Here is a 15,258-nt window from a genome sequence, read left to right as displayed (position 1 = left end):
CTTGTGGATGGGCAGCTTTTATTGAACACAGCAGTGGGTTATAATGAAAGATCTGCTTAGCACCATACCTGTAATTGTTGGTTGCACCAATCTGGTTCTCGCGGTTATTGTCCCACCGGCTGACACACTGTCAGATAATTCAAATTAAAGGTTACGATACACCTCCCTCACTTATCAACATAAAAGATAGATACACAATAAATCGCAAAAAATAATGAAGCATGGTTTATTGCACAATAAAACATTGTTCTATCATGACACATCAAGAGAGTTAACTGACTTTGAAAGTCCAGTTTCAACCCTTGCCAAACTAGGCTGGAATTACTGTGCTTGATCGTAGCGCCACTTACCAGTTATGTCCCTTCTAAGCCTCTCCTATGGACCAATCAGATTCCACCTCTCGTATTACTTGCGTTTGCTTCACACAAAATGGTGGCGCCCAGTCAGGACGATCTGATCGATAATCAAGATCTATATTTTGATAACTTGCATTGCGAAATGCATCAAATCATGTGAGCATCTTGATTAAACTCATAAAAAGATTTGGAAAATATCTGCTGTTGGTGGTGCACATGCTTTGCAAATCATGCAATTGATCAAAATCTGCACGACAGTTGACGAACCGAATTTCGATTTCAGTGCGCGATTTTGATTGGACTATACATAGACTCGTTAGTCCAGCCAAAATGTAACTCCATAATACCAGCCTAGTTTGGCAAGGGTGGAAACTGGACTTTTATAGTCAGTTAATTCTCTTGCCTCGGGAAGATGGCCTGACATCATTTCTGGAGATTTGAACATGCTCACACAACTTGAAGACGTCATAAATTGGATGACGTTATTTTTTTAGAGGGAAGTGTCTATGTTGAGTTGTTTCCCATAGGTGTAACTTTGAAACGTAGATGTAACGAAATGGCCTAATGTTCGCATCCAGAAGTGGGAGAGATGTGACATTCAGTCTTGGGAGAACAGGTTCTGATAATGGATGTGAAAATTGTGAGAATATGCCGGGAGGACCAGATTTACCCCCATCCCTTTTTCATAAATCCGACATTGCCGCGATCGGATTCTATTTTGGGAATAGTCATTACTTAAATACGGGTAAAGCATTTACTTTCAACTGACATTCTTAAAGAGGCTGTATGTAATGTTGATATCTCCTATAAAAATTAAACGACTTGTTTATCGTACAATAAAACACTGCAGGGAGAATATACCATGAGGGGCGCAGCAGCCCTCATGGTATATTCCCCCCTGCAGTGTATTATTATCAACCATTTTGATTTAAACAAACATGCCTGGTTAATTTAATCTTATTCTGCTAGTATTATGCAATGAGATTTATTAGTTTGTTTCGGGTATGCATTTAGTAGTTGCAAATCTTTGTAAAGATTACTTTTTGAAAACCGATACCGCCTTTGTACATGAATCGGTTTGGGAGTATCAGGTGTAAATTTGCAACTAGTGGATACAAAGATCTGACATCCCAAATTAAGACATAATTCAAAGCATTTAAAACCCAACTCACATACTGCAATCATCAATTGCCTTCCAAACAATACAGAGGCCACACATTTGTCATAACTCGGGCCCACTGCCTCTGTTGAAAAGCAGCCAGTCTAAGAAATAAATGTCCGTGTGCGAAATATGCATCAGTCGGAAAGCGCACGTTAAATCTCCAAAGTAAGTAAGTAGGTAAGAAATAAATGTTTTTACATGTATGGGCGGTCGGGTAGCCTAGTGGTATATCTGTTTTTACAGACCCGTGAAGATCCAGGGTAGAATAGGTCTTCAGCAACCCATGCTTGCGGTTAAAGGCGACTGTGCTTGTCATAAGAGGCAACTAACGGGATCGGCTGGTCTGGCTTGCTGACTTGGTTGATGCACGTTGGTTTGGTTTGTTGTTTAACGCCGCACTCAGCAATATTCCAGCTATATGACCGCGGTCTGTAAATAATCGAGTCTGGACCAGACACATTTTCTATTTTACGTTTCCTGGGCCCACTGCTCCTATTGAAAAGCAGCCAGTCGAAGAAAATAAATTACACATATAACATATATTTTCATTTTGTCTCTCCCTACAGATCTCTTATACAATACAAAATGTTATGATTTTATATAAATTCCATGTCTATCAGTGATTCAAGCGGCCACCTTAGTTTTAACTCCACATCAGAATGACTTCCATACAAATAGATAATTCACATTTATTTTAGTTTTTACTTTGACCGACCTGGTGTGGAAAAGCTAGAATAAATCTGTGAAACCAAATTTAAAAAGTGTGGCCTAAATAAAGTGATTGGCTGACAAAGCAATTTCTTCCCTCATTTGTTTCCATAAAGCAAAATGAAAATAGGCCATGACAACTATAAACAAACCTGTGGTTATCATTTTTTACATATTTACTTGATTATTTTACACTGTATGCACATCTGTTCTTATTAGTGAATTAGTGAGTGAGTGGTTTTACTCCGCTTTTGGCAATATTCCAGATATATCATGGCGGGGGACAACAGACATGGGCTTGACACATTGTATCCATATGGGGAATTGAACCTGGGTCTTCGGGGTGACGAGCGACAGCATTAACCACTAGACAACCCAAACGCCCATATCTGTTTTTGCAGACCCGTGAAGATCCGGGGTAGTATAGGTCTTCAGCAACCCATGCTTGCCGTAAAATGCGACTGTACTTGTCATAAGAGGTGAATAACGGATCGGCTGGTCAGGCTTACTGACTTGGTTGATGCATGTCATCGTATCCCAATTTCGTGGATCGATGCTCATGATGTCAATCACTGGAGTGTCTGGTCTTGATTATTTTCAGACCGCCGTCATATAGCTGGAACATTGCTGAGTGCGGCGTAAAACAACAAACAAACAACTGTTTTTACATTTATGACTCCATAAATACAAAAACATATTAAAGGCAATTTCTAAATGAGTCAGGTGGACCACTGAATCTGCTGAATCAGGACAATAGTACGAGTGCAAACACAAGGTAGAATTAACAGCTTTATTTTGTGCACACAAAAAGGTTTGTACAAACGACTGCAGAGAGAAATATTACATGACATAAAAACAGTTTCTGTATACTGGATTTCATTTGTAGGCTATGTCAGAACACAGAAAACATCTATCTGTATTGTCACCACACCTGGGAGGGGGGAGAAAGAGAGCAAATGGAGCAATATTAATATGAAATATCAAACATAAAAAAATTCAACAGGGTAGTGTAAGTTGACACACAAACAGAAATGATTACGCAGGCAAGCAAAAGAAGCTAAGCTCACATTCCAATATTTATACTCTCAATTCCTGCAGAACAAACAACAAAGAAGGGAACATTTTTGAAAATAAGTTACTATATCAAGTCTTGCAAGTATGTTCTACTAGCACATGACCACTGTACCATGAGTAGTATAGTGTCAGTCCGCAGCAACCCCCTTTTGGTTGAGGGAGGTTGAGTGAAAATAGGGAAGATGATTGGTTGATCCAAGTCACGTGATCGGATAGGATGACTCATGCATCAACAGCGCGTCACAGGTGAGGGGGAATGAAAGGTGTGTGTTTATAAGACAGAAAAGAATTCATAAGAATACAAAAGTAAAAGGTTATGAATAGAGCTATGCGTATAGCGTGCTGCCTTGAATAGACACACCGTACCCGTCAGCCCAGTTTGAATTGAGCGCGCTTGACAACTCACGTGACCACATATTTGTATAGAAGGCGTTCAGCCCTGTCCCGACTTGCATAGTTGATGTTTCAATGCTAGCTTTTCCATTTAACGCGATGACAAATAAGCCCTACGGTTTGAGTTTTAACCCTGTAACATGATGTGCACAGTTTTACTTCAGAACGTGCTATTTTGAAAATAGATAGAAAACTGATAAGTACATGTACCAGTGTGACGGCACGAAGCTAGGTTTGTTGGGAAAGTGATGGAAGCAATCTATAGGACATTTTCATGTTTACAATACTCGCCCTTAATTCGAAGAGAGAACAGAGTTTATCGTGGAAAATTGTTTGACGAGGAAAATGTTTTATTGGAAATATAGGTTTATTCATAGCTAATGTATAGCAGAGAGACTAAGCGACCGGCCGCCCATAACAATGTCAACATACCCCGGCCTTACAATTAATGTTATCATAACAGCCTCGCCTGAAGCTTCCCATTCATAACTTGTGTGACCAGCGTCCCGTATGTATGATACGTTAGGGAACATGCGTTGTACATTTGTTATTTTAAAAGGGAGTCATTTCAGAGAGGATATATATGGGTATTCCCCCCTCATTAAACTTTTCTTTCGTTGGTGTCTATTAAACGTATCCGGTATTTAATACATTTGAATGATGTAGGAAAGTATGTGCGTGAAGATGTTGTACCTATATCCGAACACGAATGTATGACACCTTTCAATAGATCAATTACCGTTCTAACCACGACACGCAACATGACTATGAGCGTGGTTAGCAGTTCATATTTATAAACACATCGTAAATGACAGATTTCTGATGAATGAACTCGCCCGCACACATGTCTATAGGGTTATGTTCGCCCGAACTGTAAACAGTGACACATTCATAACAGGAAGGGTGTGTGGAATGCACTCGTCCTTGTAAGGGTAAAATACGCGTTTAAACTCACCATTTAAACGATGACATTACTTTTTTAGATGTATTGGTATCAGTGAGTGAGTGAATTTAGTTTTACGCCACACTCGGCATTATTCCAGCTCTAGGACGGTGGTCTGTCAATAAACGAGCTTGGACCAGACAATCCAGTGATCAACAGCATGAGCAGCGATCTGGGCAACTAGGAACCGATGGCACGTGTCATCCGAGTCGGCGAGACTGACCAACCGATCCCCGTCAGTCGCCGATAAGCATGGGTTACTGAAGGTCAATTCTATAACCCGGACCTTCACGGGTGTAGTATAACGAAGACTATATACTAATATGCAAAAACTGAGAAAAAACAACAACAATTCATTCGTTTCATTATTGATTCGAGTCAATCGGTTCCATACAAAGCCGTGATATACGAATGGACAATAGTGTTCACTCTGGAACATTATTTAGTCACTCATATACACATGCTGCTGCTGCTGCTCGAAGGCCCTATTGTTTAAACAGCGAGTCCATGTTTTGAAACACATTTCGCACTGTTGAATGTTTCCTTTCCTACGCTGTTTTAAGGTTGAATGGTTGTCTATAGTCTATGCTTTATCCATTGCTTGTAACGATTTCCGTCCAGGAGGTCCCAGTTTCACCATTCCTCTCACGTAGAGGGAAATTCGGCGTTTCTTATCGTTCAAACGCCTCAGTTTAGGAGGTGTTTTCAAAATATGAATCAAACTAGACGCGTGGCGTTGACTCGGCATTCTCTTCTGACTGTTAGACTGATATAGTAGTGATGGGTATTTATGCCTAATCGTTCTGCTCACGATCATCATCCTCCTCCTCGTCATCACCGTCGTTATCCTCTGCAACGCTATCAGATTCAGTCTCACTTTCTATTTCCGGCATGTCCATCAAAGGCAGGATCTCTTTCATCTTGGGTTTTAGGAGGAGTTTGATTTTATTTTTGAGAACGGATTGTTCCGTGGAAGGATTCATGTCTCCCAGGTTGTATAGCATGTTTTGAAACAGAGGTGCCTCTTTAAAGTACGTGGTATATTCCATCGCATAGTTGAGAGTACTACGCACTAGATCCTCCCACCTCAGTTTCAATCTTCTCTCAATCCATTCTTGCGTTCGTCCCTGTCGCTTGTACTGTTTTTTCTGCAGTTTCATCTTGTCATGAAACGTATCGTACACCTGCTTCCAGATGCGTTGTAAGCCTACATTTTGCCACTCCTCGGCTTCCATATTAGTGAATGTTGACTTCCCACGTGGAGGTTTGACGGCAAGACCACTGCCTTTCTGGGAAGAGGCTAGGTCGTCAAAGTCACTGTCATCGTCATCACTCTCGAGTCTGGCACGCTTTCTCTTAGGTTGAAGGCTATTGGCCGGACACCAGTGTTTGATATGTCGCTGTAGATCGTGCATGTTATCTATCAGCACCCCGCAATCTGCGCAAGCCGTGGCCATAGTCAATGATGTCTCACTACTCGTGTCTGAATCGGTTTCAATTGGCGTGAGCTGATGTTGGGGCAATCTCTCTTCTTGTGTCAGAGGACGATCCAGAGATTCTGTTGTAGTCAACTTCTCCCTACGCAGATCAGGTTCAGTCTGTGCTGTCATTTATGAGGTTAACATGCAGTCGATCCTTATCTTTGGTGGTAGGTTTTAGATCGATGGTGAGTTGTCCAAAGGGTGTTTCAGCAACCTTTTCATACATAGCCATAAAGTGATCCATATGTTCGGTGAAAATTCTACGAGCGAAGAGTTAGATTTGCTGTTTATCTATGGGGGAATGAAACAGGGTCACATAATGCGCGTTCAAAGCAATGTCTCTCGATTCCTTACCTCTCGGAAACAGATTTTGTATCAAGAGAAAGATCAATACATTCTTGTGATGTGAGGTTTGAGTAAACAGCCGCGAAATACGCTTGTCGTGCTTTGCTTCGACCAGGAAATCATCCAGGACCAACACGTTCTGTTGACGAGCATCAAAGTAATCCTCGTCCAAGATATCGTAGGGAATTCCTTTGACAAAGGTCAGCTGAGGCAGCTGCTCACCGAGGTCCTGATATAATGGCTGCCATTGAGTATAATACCAAACGATGCGGGTAGGTTGGGGTTGGATCAGGCCATGCCGGAGTACATGAGAGGTAAACACAGACTTTCCACAACCACTGGGTCCCACAACGAGCGCATTTGAGGGAATCAGGAACTTGATTTGTTCTCGAAGATCAGATATACATGGTAAATGAGGCAGCCACGAGTGGACTTGCGATGGCGGCGGCGGCGGCGGCGGGTGTGCTTGAAACGGCGGGTTGGCTTGACGCAGCGGCGGCGGCGGTGGATGGACTTGCGGCGGCGGCGGCGTTAGCGGGTGGGCTTGTAATGGCGGGTGGATTTGCGGCGGCGGCGGCGGCGGCGGTAGCGGATGGGCTTGCGGCGGCGGCGTTAGCGGGTGGGCTTGTAATGGCGAGTGGACTTGCGGCGGCGGGTGGGCTTGTAACGGCGGCGGCGGTATGCTATGTTTATTTCTCCTGTGTCGTTACATGACATCTCTCCTTGAAAACATTTTTTCACAGACCGGACAGGTGGCAACCCCCATGGTGATCCAATACGGTGTGCGATTAGAGGGTATGAAGCTTTCTTTTATACCCTTGACTCTGTTGACGCTTCAAAGCAGCAAGTGCCCGTTCCACCACAGCCTTCACCTCCGACACATGTTGTATTTTTACGGGTTGGGGTGTTGTCTTCGATCCCTGTTTGGTTGTCATCGTTTTCATTTTAGGTGGTACCTGTCTCTTCTTTGTCTTCAGCGTCGACTTCTTGGCTGTTTGTGGTTTCTTTCTCTGTTGTGATTTTCTCAACGTAGTCTTCCTAAATATATCTCCAGGGTCAAGTCTAATCTCTGATGCTTTCTTCATGTTGTTCACGTCCAATCCGTTTGCTGGCGAGAGTAAAACTGTTTGTCGGGCTACACTACTGTAGAGTTTATACTGTCTTACACGTGCAGGGATTCTTGGAAGACACTCTTTTCTCCACAGCACACTTGTGAGTATGTTAAAAAAGCGATCATATTAGTATATAGTCTCCGTCATACTACACCCGTGAAGGTCCCGGGTTATAGAAACGACCTTCAGTAACCCATGCTTATCGGCGACTGACGGGGATCGGTTGGTCAGTCTCGCCGACTCGGATGACACGTGCCATCGGTTCCTAGTTGCCCAGATCGCTGCTCATGCTGTTGATCAACTGGATTGTCTGGTCCAAGCTCGTTTATTGACAGACCACCGTCCTAGAGCTGGAATAATGCCGAGTGTGGCGTAAAACTAAATTCACTCTCTCACTGGTACCAATACATCTAAAAGGTAATGTCATCATCATTAAAATTGTGAGTTTAAACGCGTATTTTACCCTTACAAGGACGAGTGCATTCCACACACCCTTCCTGTTATCAAAGCGTCACTGTTTACAGTTCGGGCGAACATAACCCTATAGACATGTGTGCGGGCGAGTTCATTCATCAGAAATCTGTCATTTACGATGTGTTTATAAATATGAACTGCTAACCACGCTCATAGTCATGTTGCGTGTCGTGGTTAGAACCGTAATTGATCTATTGAAAGGTGTCATACACTCGTGTTCGGATATAGGTACAACATCTTCACGCACATACTTTCCTACATCATTCAAATGTATTAAATACCGGATACGTTTAATAGACACCAACGAAAGAAAAGTTTAATGAGGGGGGAATACCCATATATATCCTCTCTGAAATGACTCCCTTTTAAAATAACAAATGTACAACGCATGTTCCCTAACGTATCATACATACGGGACACTGCTCACACAATTTATGAATGGGAAGCTTCAGGCGAGGCTGTTATGATAACATTAATTGTAAGGCCGGGGTATGTTGACATTGTTATGGGCGGCCGGTCGCTTAGTCTCTCTGCTATACATTAGCTATGAATAAACCTATATTTCCAATAAAACATTTTCCTCGTCAAACAATTTTCCATGATAAACTCTGTTCTCTCTTCGAATTAAGGGTGAGTATTGTAAACATGAAAATGTCCTATAGATTGCTTCCATCACTTTCCCAACAAACCTAGCTTCGTGCCGTCACACTGGTACATGTACTTATCAGTTTTCTATCTATTTTCAAAATAGCACGTTCTGAAGTAAAACTGTGCACATCATGTTACAGGGTTAAAACTCAAACCGTAGGGCTTATTTGTCATCGCGTTAAATGGAATGCTAGCATTGAAACATCAACTATGCAAGTCGGGACAGGGCTGAACGCCTTCTATTCAAATATGTGGTCACGTGAGTTGTCAAGCGCGCTCAATTCAAACTGGGCTGACGGGTACGGTGTGTCTATTCAAGGCAGCACGCTATACGCATAGCTCTATTCATAACCTTTTACTTTTGTTTTCTTATGAATTCTTTTCTGCCTTATAAACACACACACCTTTCATTCCCCCCTCACCTGTGACGCGCTGTTGATGCATGAGTCATCATATCCGATCACGTGACTTGGATCAACCAATCATCTTCCCTATTTTCACTCAACCTCCCTCAACCAAAAGGGGGTTGCTGCGGACTGACACTATACTACTACCATGACATACAGTACTAAAACAAAATAACACCCAATTTTGTCATGCCATGGCTTTGTCTTTAATTTCAGTTAAGCACTATACATTAATTGGACATGTAGCTTGTGTAAGGTCATAAATATCAATTATTAGATATTTACTCCCACCTCCCTCACTGCCGAACACTTCTGAATGTTCCCAAGTATCTACAGACAAGAAAAGTTATGTGAGTTCCCTTCTTTCTTCGCTTGATGACATTCCTACCAAACTACTTGTCTGGATGTGAATCCATCGAAAAGTAATGCACACAAGTGCTTTACACATTTCTTGAAAATAACAATAAAATATCTCCCCATCTCATTTTTTTTCAAATTTATATCAAAGACGACTAGATCTGCAGCCTCACCAACAGAAACTATCAAGAATTTCTGAGCTACTATTTCCTAAGGTCATAAAGATATCCCACACATATTGTCGTATCTCACCGCTCACTGTACAAGGGAGAACTTATTTCATCAGATCAGAAACTTTGTATGACATAATATCATGTCCTTGTTCACGAGACGTATACCTGTATAAGTCCATGGAATGTTGTATGTTTGTGGTGGCTAGTTCGTGTGACAAGGTAGTCGTGTTAATTTCCGTCACTGGCATAACAGGCAGATATCTTTTGACATGCTACATACCATAAAAAACATTATCAGATGGCAAGATAGGTATAATACTAAATTATTTTTCATTTTATTCGTATTTGAGGTGCACATTTTGAAATGAGTGTCGCTTCAGAAACCACATTCACCCCTTGAGATTTCTACTCCAAGACATTGTATGCCCATTTTACATGTTAAAAACCAAAAAAACAAATGATTATCAATAACAGTTTGGATCAGCGATTTGGCTTGTTTTTGAGACAATATATGCCCATTTTACATGTTAAAAAAACATGTTAATTGATTAACTATCAATAATAATGTTGATCAGCGATTTGGCTTGCTTTTGAGACAATATATGCCCATTTTACATGTTAAAAAAACATGTTAATTGATTAACTATCAATAATAATGTTGATCAGCGATTTGGCTTGTTTTTGAGACAATATATGCCCATTTTACATGTTAAAAAAACATGTTAATTGATTAACTATCAATAATAATGTTGATCAGCGATTTGGCTTTTTTTGAGACAATATATGCCCATTTTACATGTTAAAAAAACATGTTAATTGATTAACTATCAATAATAATGTTGATCAGCGATTTGGCTTGTTTTTGAGGCATTATATGCCCATTTTACATGTTAAAAAAACATGTTAATTGATTAACTATCAATAATAATGTTGATCAGCGATTTGGCTTGTTTTTGAGGCATTATATGCCCATTTTACATATTAAAAAAACATGTTAATTGATTAACTATCCATAATAATGTGGATCAGTGATATGGCTTGTGAGATGATATGCATTCTGATTAAAGATACATAAAAACATGAAAATGGTTCATGTTATGGAGTATGACAAAATAATTTGAATAAAACATGGCTCCCTTTCTTCGATGAAATGCATGATGAAGTATTGCACATCAAGTTGAATAGAAAACATGGCTCCCTTCCTTCGATGAAATGCATGATGAAGTATTGCACATCAAGTTGAATAGAAAACATGGCTCCCTTCCTTCGATGAAATACAGGACAGAAATGATCTTCTGCACATTGACAAAATAACATCAATTCTAAAAATGATGTCATTCTAATACTACAAAGCAAATAAATTAAATAATACTAAATAACCTTGTACATCATGTCCACAATCCACAATACAAAATACTCTCCAAATATATCGGTGTTGTAAAATTTGCATTGAATCTCAAACAGTTGCATCATTAACAGTGTAACAGCATAACAAAAAGTGCTATGTAAAAAGCAAAGCTTGGCCAAATGGATTTGTTTCTTTGGCACAAAAGTGTCACTTCTCATTGTTGTTTTTTATTACAAGGTTGTTTGTTTGTTTGTTTGTTTAACGCCACTCAGCAATATTCCAACTATATGACGGCGGTCTGTAAATAATCGAGTCTGGACCAGACAATCCAGTTATTAATATCATGAGCATCAATCCACGCAATTGGGATCGATGACATGCATCAATCAAGTCAGCAAGTCTGACCACCCGATCACGTTAGTCGCCTTTTACAACAAGCATAGTCACCTTTTACGGCAAGCATGGGTTGCTTAAGACCTATTCTACCCTGGAATCTTCATGCAAACATGGCACACTAACTATTTACTGTTAGCAGTGTTTTCACTACTCATTTTCACTTATAATTAGTGTTGGTGTAAGATTTATTAAAGAATACATTTGAGGTAAGAATCGATACTGTTTACTTAATGTGCGATTGTGATCAATACTTGTATGGAGAGATAAAAATTTGCAATCCTCCTGATGCATCGGTGTATCGTCCAACCACTGGACGACATATCTTCATGGTCATAGAAGGCACACCTTGGTTTGTTGGAACTATATCGACTGTATAAACACTGATACAATACAAGTATAATACAAGTATAATACAAGTTTAAAGGTAATCCAACATGGAGCAATGGCACAAGAGCTATGTACAATAATGAGACATTTCAATAAAATAAAACAAGAACAAAATAATGTGTGCTGCCAGGTTATGAAAGAATACAGTCCATTGATGGAACACAAGATATGTTTGAATAATAATACTGTCACTCATGTCCCAGACTCAGGAGAATTAGTTAGAAATACAAGTAGGGCCAAGTAAAAATACCATTTAAAAAATACAAATAATGTAAAAGTGATGCCCAGCCCATATGTTCCCTTATTTCCTCAGTATATAGGAGAAACTATTTGTTCCGACAATAGGAAACAAATGAGATTTCTCTTGAGATCTTCATGATAGGGTAGTGCTGATTCAACAAGTAGCTCAACATTGGGGAACGGAGTAAGTGAATACGGTATTCGACGTAATAAGCTCTAATAAGCGCCCACGGCGATATTTGCTATATTGGCTAGTGAACAAACCCAATTAGAACCCTTCCGATTGATCAATGTACACAAGACTTATTTATTCGCGTATAATACGCACTCGTGTGTTATATGCACACTTAATTATGGGCAAATAAATTCTCGAAACATATCTCTGTCGTATATAAACATTTCAGGCTGTCAGCATAAACCACGAAATTTATCTTTTAACTCTGTTTTTTTTCACCAAAATAATATTCTAATTAGAGCCCCCTATTATTAATTTTGAGAGCGCCCTGGGCGCTTATAACGTCGGATACGGTATGTCCCTTTTGGCAATGCTCCTCAACACAGGGTGAGTGGGACACCAGAAATGGTCAGATGAAGACTACTGACATGGTACTACTGGGCAGTAGGAGACATAGCTTATTCTCACAAAACAATCTCAACGGTCGTAGTACTTTCTGTGCTACTGTTTCAGAACACACGAGTGATGAGGAACTGTCATTCATAATCTTGACTTCATGGATAAGCTGTTGTAGACTAGATATATTTGCATTTCAACACTCAAGATTGAACATGAAAATATTATAAATGCAATATCAAGCAGAGATGATATCCTCAAAATAAAGTTCCAGGAACTACTGGGATCTAAAATCAGTAAACATTCATACATTGAGGGTATGACACTTTATCCCCAAACAACTCAAAATCCAGAACAAGTGATTATTCATTTATTGTATATGTAATAATTATGCTGATTATGCTGATGCCTGTATCAATGCCTGGGTCATTACTGTAAGTTGTGAAATAAATGCGACTCCAAAAGAATGCAACCGCTGGCCCCAAGCCAAAAATGCGACTCACTATGAATGCGACACCCCCCTCCTCTCAAGACAGTGGATTTGCCTTAAGAAAATGTCCTCTGTCAGGTTTACAGAATTCTCACCTTTATCCAACCTTACATTAATCCAATCACACACCAAATAGCACCGCTTATAAGCGCTGAGTAGAGTACTTCCGCTAAAACAATACCTGTCTGCTGGCTCTTGTCGGCCCTTGACGCAGTAGCAAAGAACTAAGACGCCGTGCTGCGTGGGCAGCGTCTGTCTGGACTTGCAGGTGCGATCAGTGATGACATAGAACTCTTGTCTTGAGTGACAATTCAGTGTTTGAATGGCATTGTTTAGATAATTGTTACAAGTGCTGCTCAATAAACAGTGATGTGGAATACATGTTTGTTTTCAGCGTATGTCTAAGTTGGTATTTCTGCTATCCAAAATGTCTTATTGTTGATATAAATGCAATGTTTAATAATGTGAGCAAAGACCACTCCCATTTTTCGCATTTCATTCACGCTCACGTTAATTTCAAGATTTACAGTATTAATTAGTCTAAAAATGATGATTTCTAAAAAATATGTTTCACTAAATCATATTCACAGAATTTGGTTCAAAATTTTATAATGCTTCTGTACAATCAATTATGCCATCGGAGTAAGCGATATTACATAAGATGCAGTATCTTGTAATTTGATCGCATTGATACACTCAGAGCACCGGTATACAGGCCAGCTGTCGCACACAGCTGTTGCTGACTCAGCACATCTGACAGTTTCGTGGTCATTAAATAGTACCACAAGAGGTAAACTCAATATTCATTGTTACTAGCACCTGGTTACTAAACATAATGATTACTCTGACAATAGCATTAACAAGGAGCCGAGTCTACTAATAAGTGTGTTAAGTGTATTTATGCTTGCTTGTCACATGTTACTACACATTATGCTGAAGGACAAGGCAGGTTTGATTTACAAGTCTTGGTTATGATTTTGATTACAAAATATTTGGAAGCACGAAGAAGGTGTATTATTATAATTATTATGAACTTGTAGCACTAGTATTGCAATGGAGGTTACAATGAGATCCTTCGCCCATGGAATACAGTCCCCTTGCAAAATAGAAGGAACTATATTCATGAATATATATAACCAATCCATAACAATGTATAATACGACCTTGTCTGTAGTACTTACCAAATTCAGTGGGCTTATTTTTTGTATAATGTAAAGGACATGTTTAAAATATACTACTCAAAAGAAGTTAAAGAACACCTGATTCTTTCATATGACTAGTTGTTGTCATGAGAGATTAACTATAGAAATATGAAAATTAGGTGTTCTTTGACTTTCTTTTGAGTAGTATACTTTTTATACATTTGGATGCAAAATACCTTGAATGCCTCACAAAACTAAGAGGGCTCATTTTATTGAAAATTTAAAGGAATTTCATTATTGGCCACAAACTCCTTGAATACATTAAATGCTTTGTTTGTGGTCCCTATCAAGACATCATCCTTTACAAACACACTTCACACATTTCAAACACACACCTCTTTCATTTCTTCCAAAGGAACCAATTTGGCAGTCAAAGATGCTATATACTGGTTCCCTGGCAACACTATGATAGTGTCATGTTGAACACCATGGGTATAGTGTCATTGAGCACGGAATATGATGTGTCGTTGAGGACGGAGTTCGATGTGATGTTGATCGCCGTTGCGTTGTTGATGCAGGGGTTGGATGATGCGGAGTGGTCCGCCATCAGTAGACCTGGACAGAGAGGAAAACATCCATGTACATGTCGAAAACATTATTAAACGTTTGTGAAAAAAACCCAACTTGATTTGCAGTTCAGTTGTAGGGACTGGTCACTTTGTTTGTTTGTTGTTTAACGCCGCACTCAGCAATATTCCAGCTACATGACCATGGTCTGTAAATAATCCAGTCTGGACCAGACAATCCAGTGATTGATATCATGAGCATCGATCGACGCCATTGGGATACGATGACATGCATCAACCAAGTCAGCGAGCCTGATCACCCGATCCCATTAGTCGCCTCTTACAACAAGCATAGTCGCCTTTTACGGCACACATGGGGTGCTGAAGATCTATTCTTCCCCGGATCTTCACGCAAACCTGGCACACTAACTATTTACTGTTGGCATAATATTTTTAGAAGACTTTGCCCAAGTGTACATTTTATT

The 15,258-nt window shown here is 40.0% G+C and overlaps 1 protein-coding gene across 2 annotated transcripts in view; it reads right to left on the bottom strand.

Annotated features, from left to right (window-relative positions):
• Positions 1–12,931: 12,931 nt before the first annotated feature.
• LOC124146759 (solute carrier family 28 member 3-like) overlaps positions 12,932–15,258 on the bottom strand; it is a 37,171-nt gene continuing 34,844 nt past the window's right edge. For both annotated transcript variants that reach the window (XM_046517209.2, XM_046517210.2), the window contains one exon: positions 12,932–14,822. In XM_046517209.2, the coding sequence (XP_046373165.2) occupies positions 14,671–14,822 (152 nt within the window). In that variant the 3' untranslated portion in view covers positions 12,932–14,670. The remainder of the gene's footprint in view (positions 14,823–15,258) is intronic.

The sequence above is a fragment of the Haliotis rufescens genome, unplaced genomic scaffold (genome assembly GCF_023055435.1).
Source record: "Haliotis rufescens isolate VD_foot unplaced genomic scaffold, xgHalRufe1.0.p SCAF_10, whole genome shotgun sequence".
Lineage (NCBI taxonomy): Eukaryota > Metazoa > Mollusca > Gastropoda > Lepetellida > Haliotidae > Haliotis > Haliotis rufescens.
The sequence above is the reverse complement of the archived record's forward strand: the minus strand, read 5'-3'. Positions and strand labels throughout refer to the sequence as shown.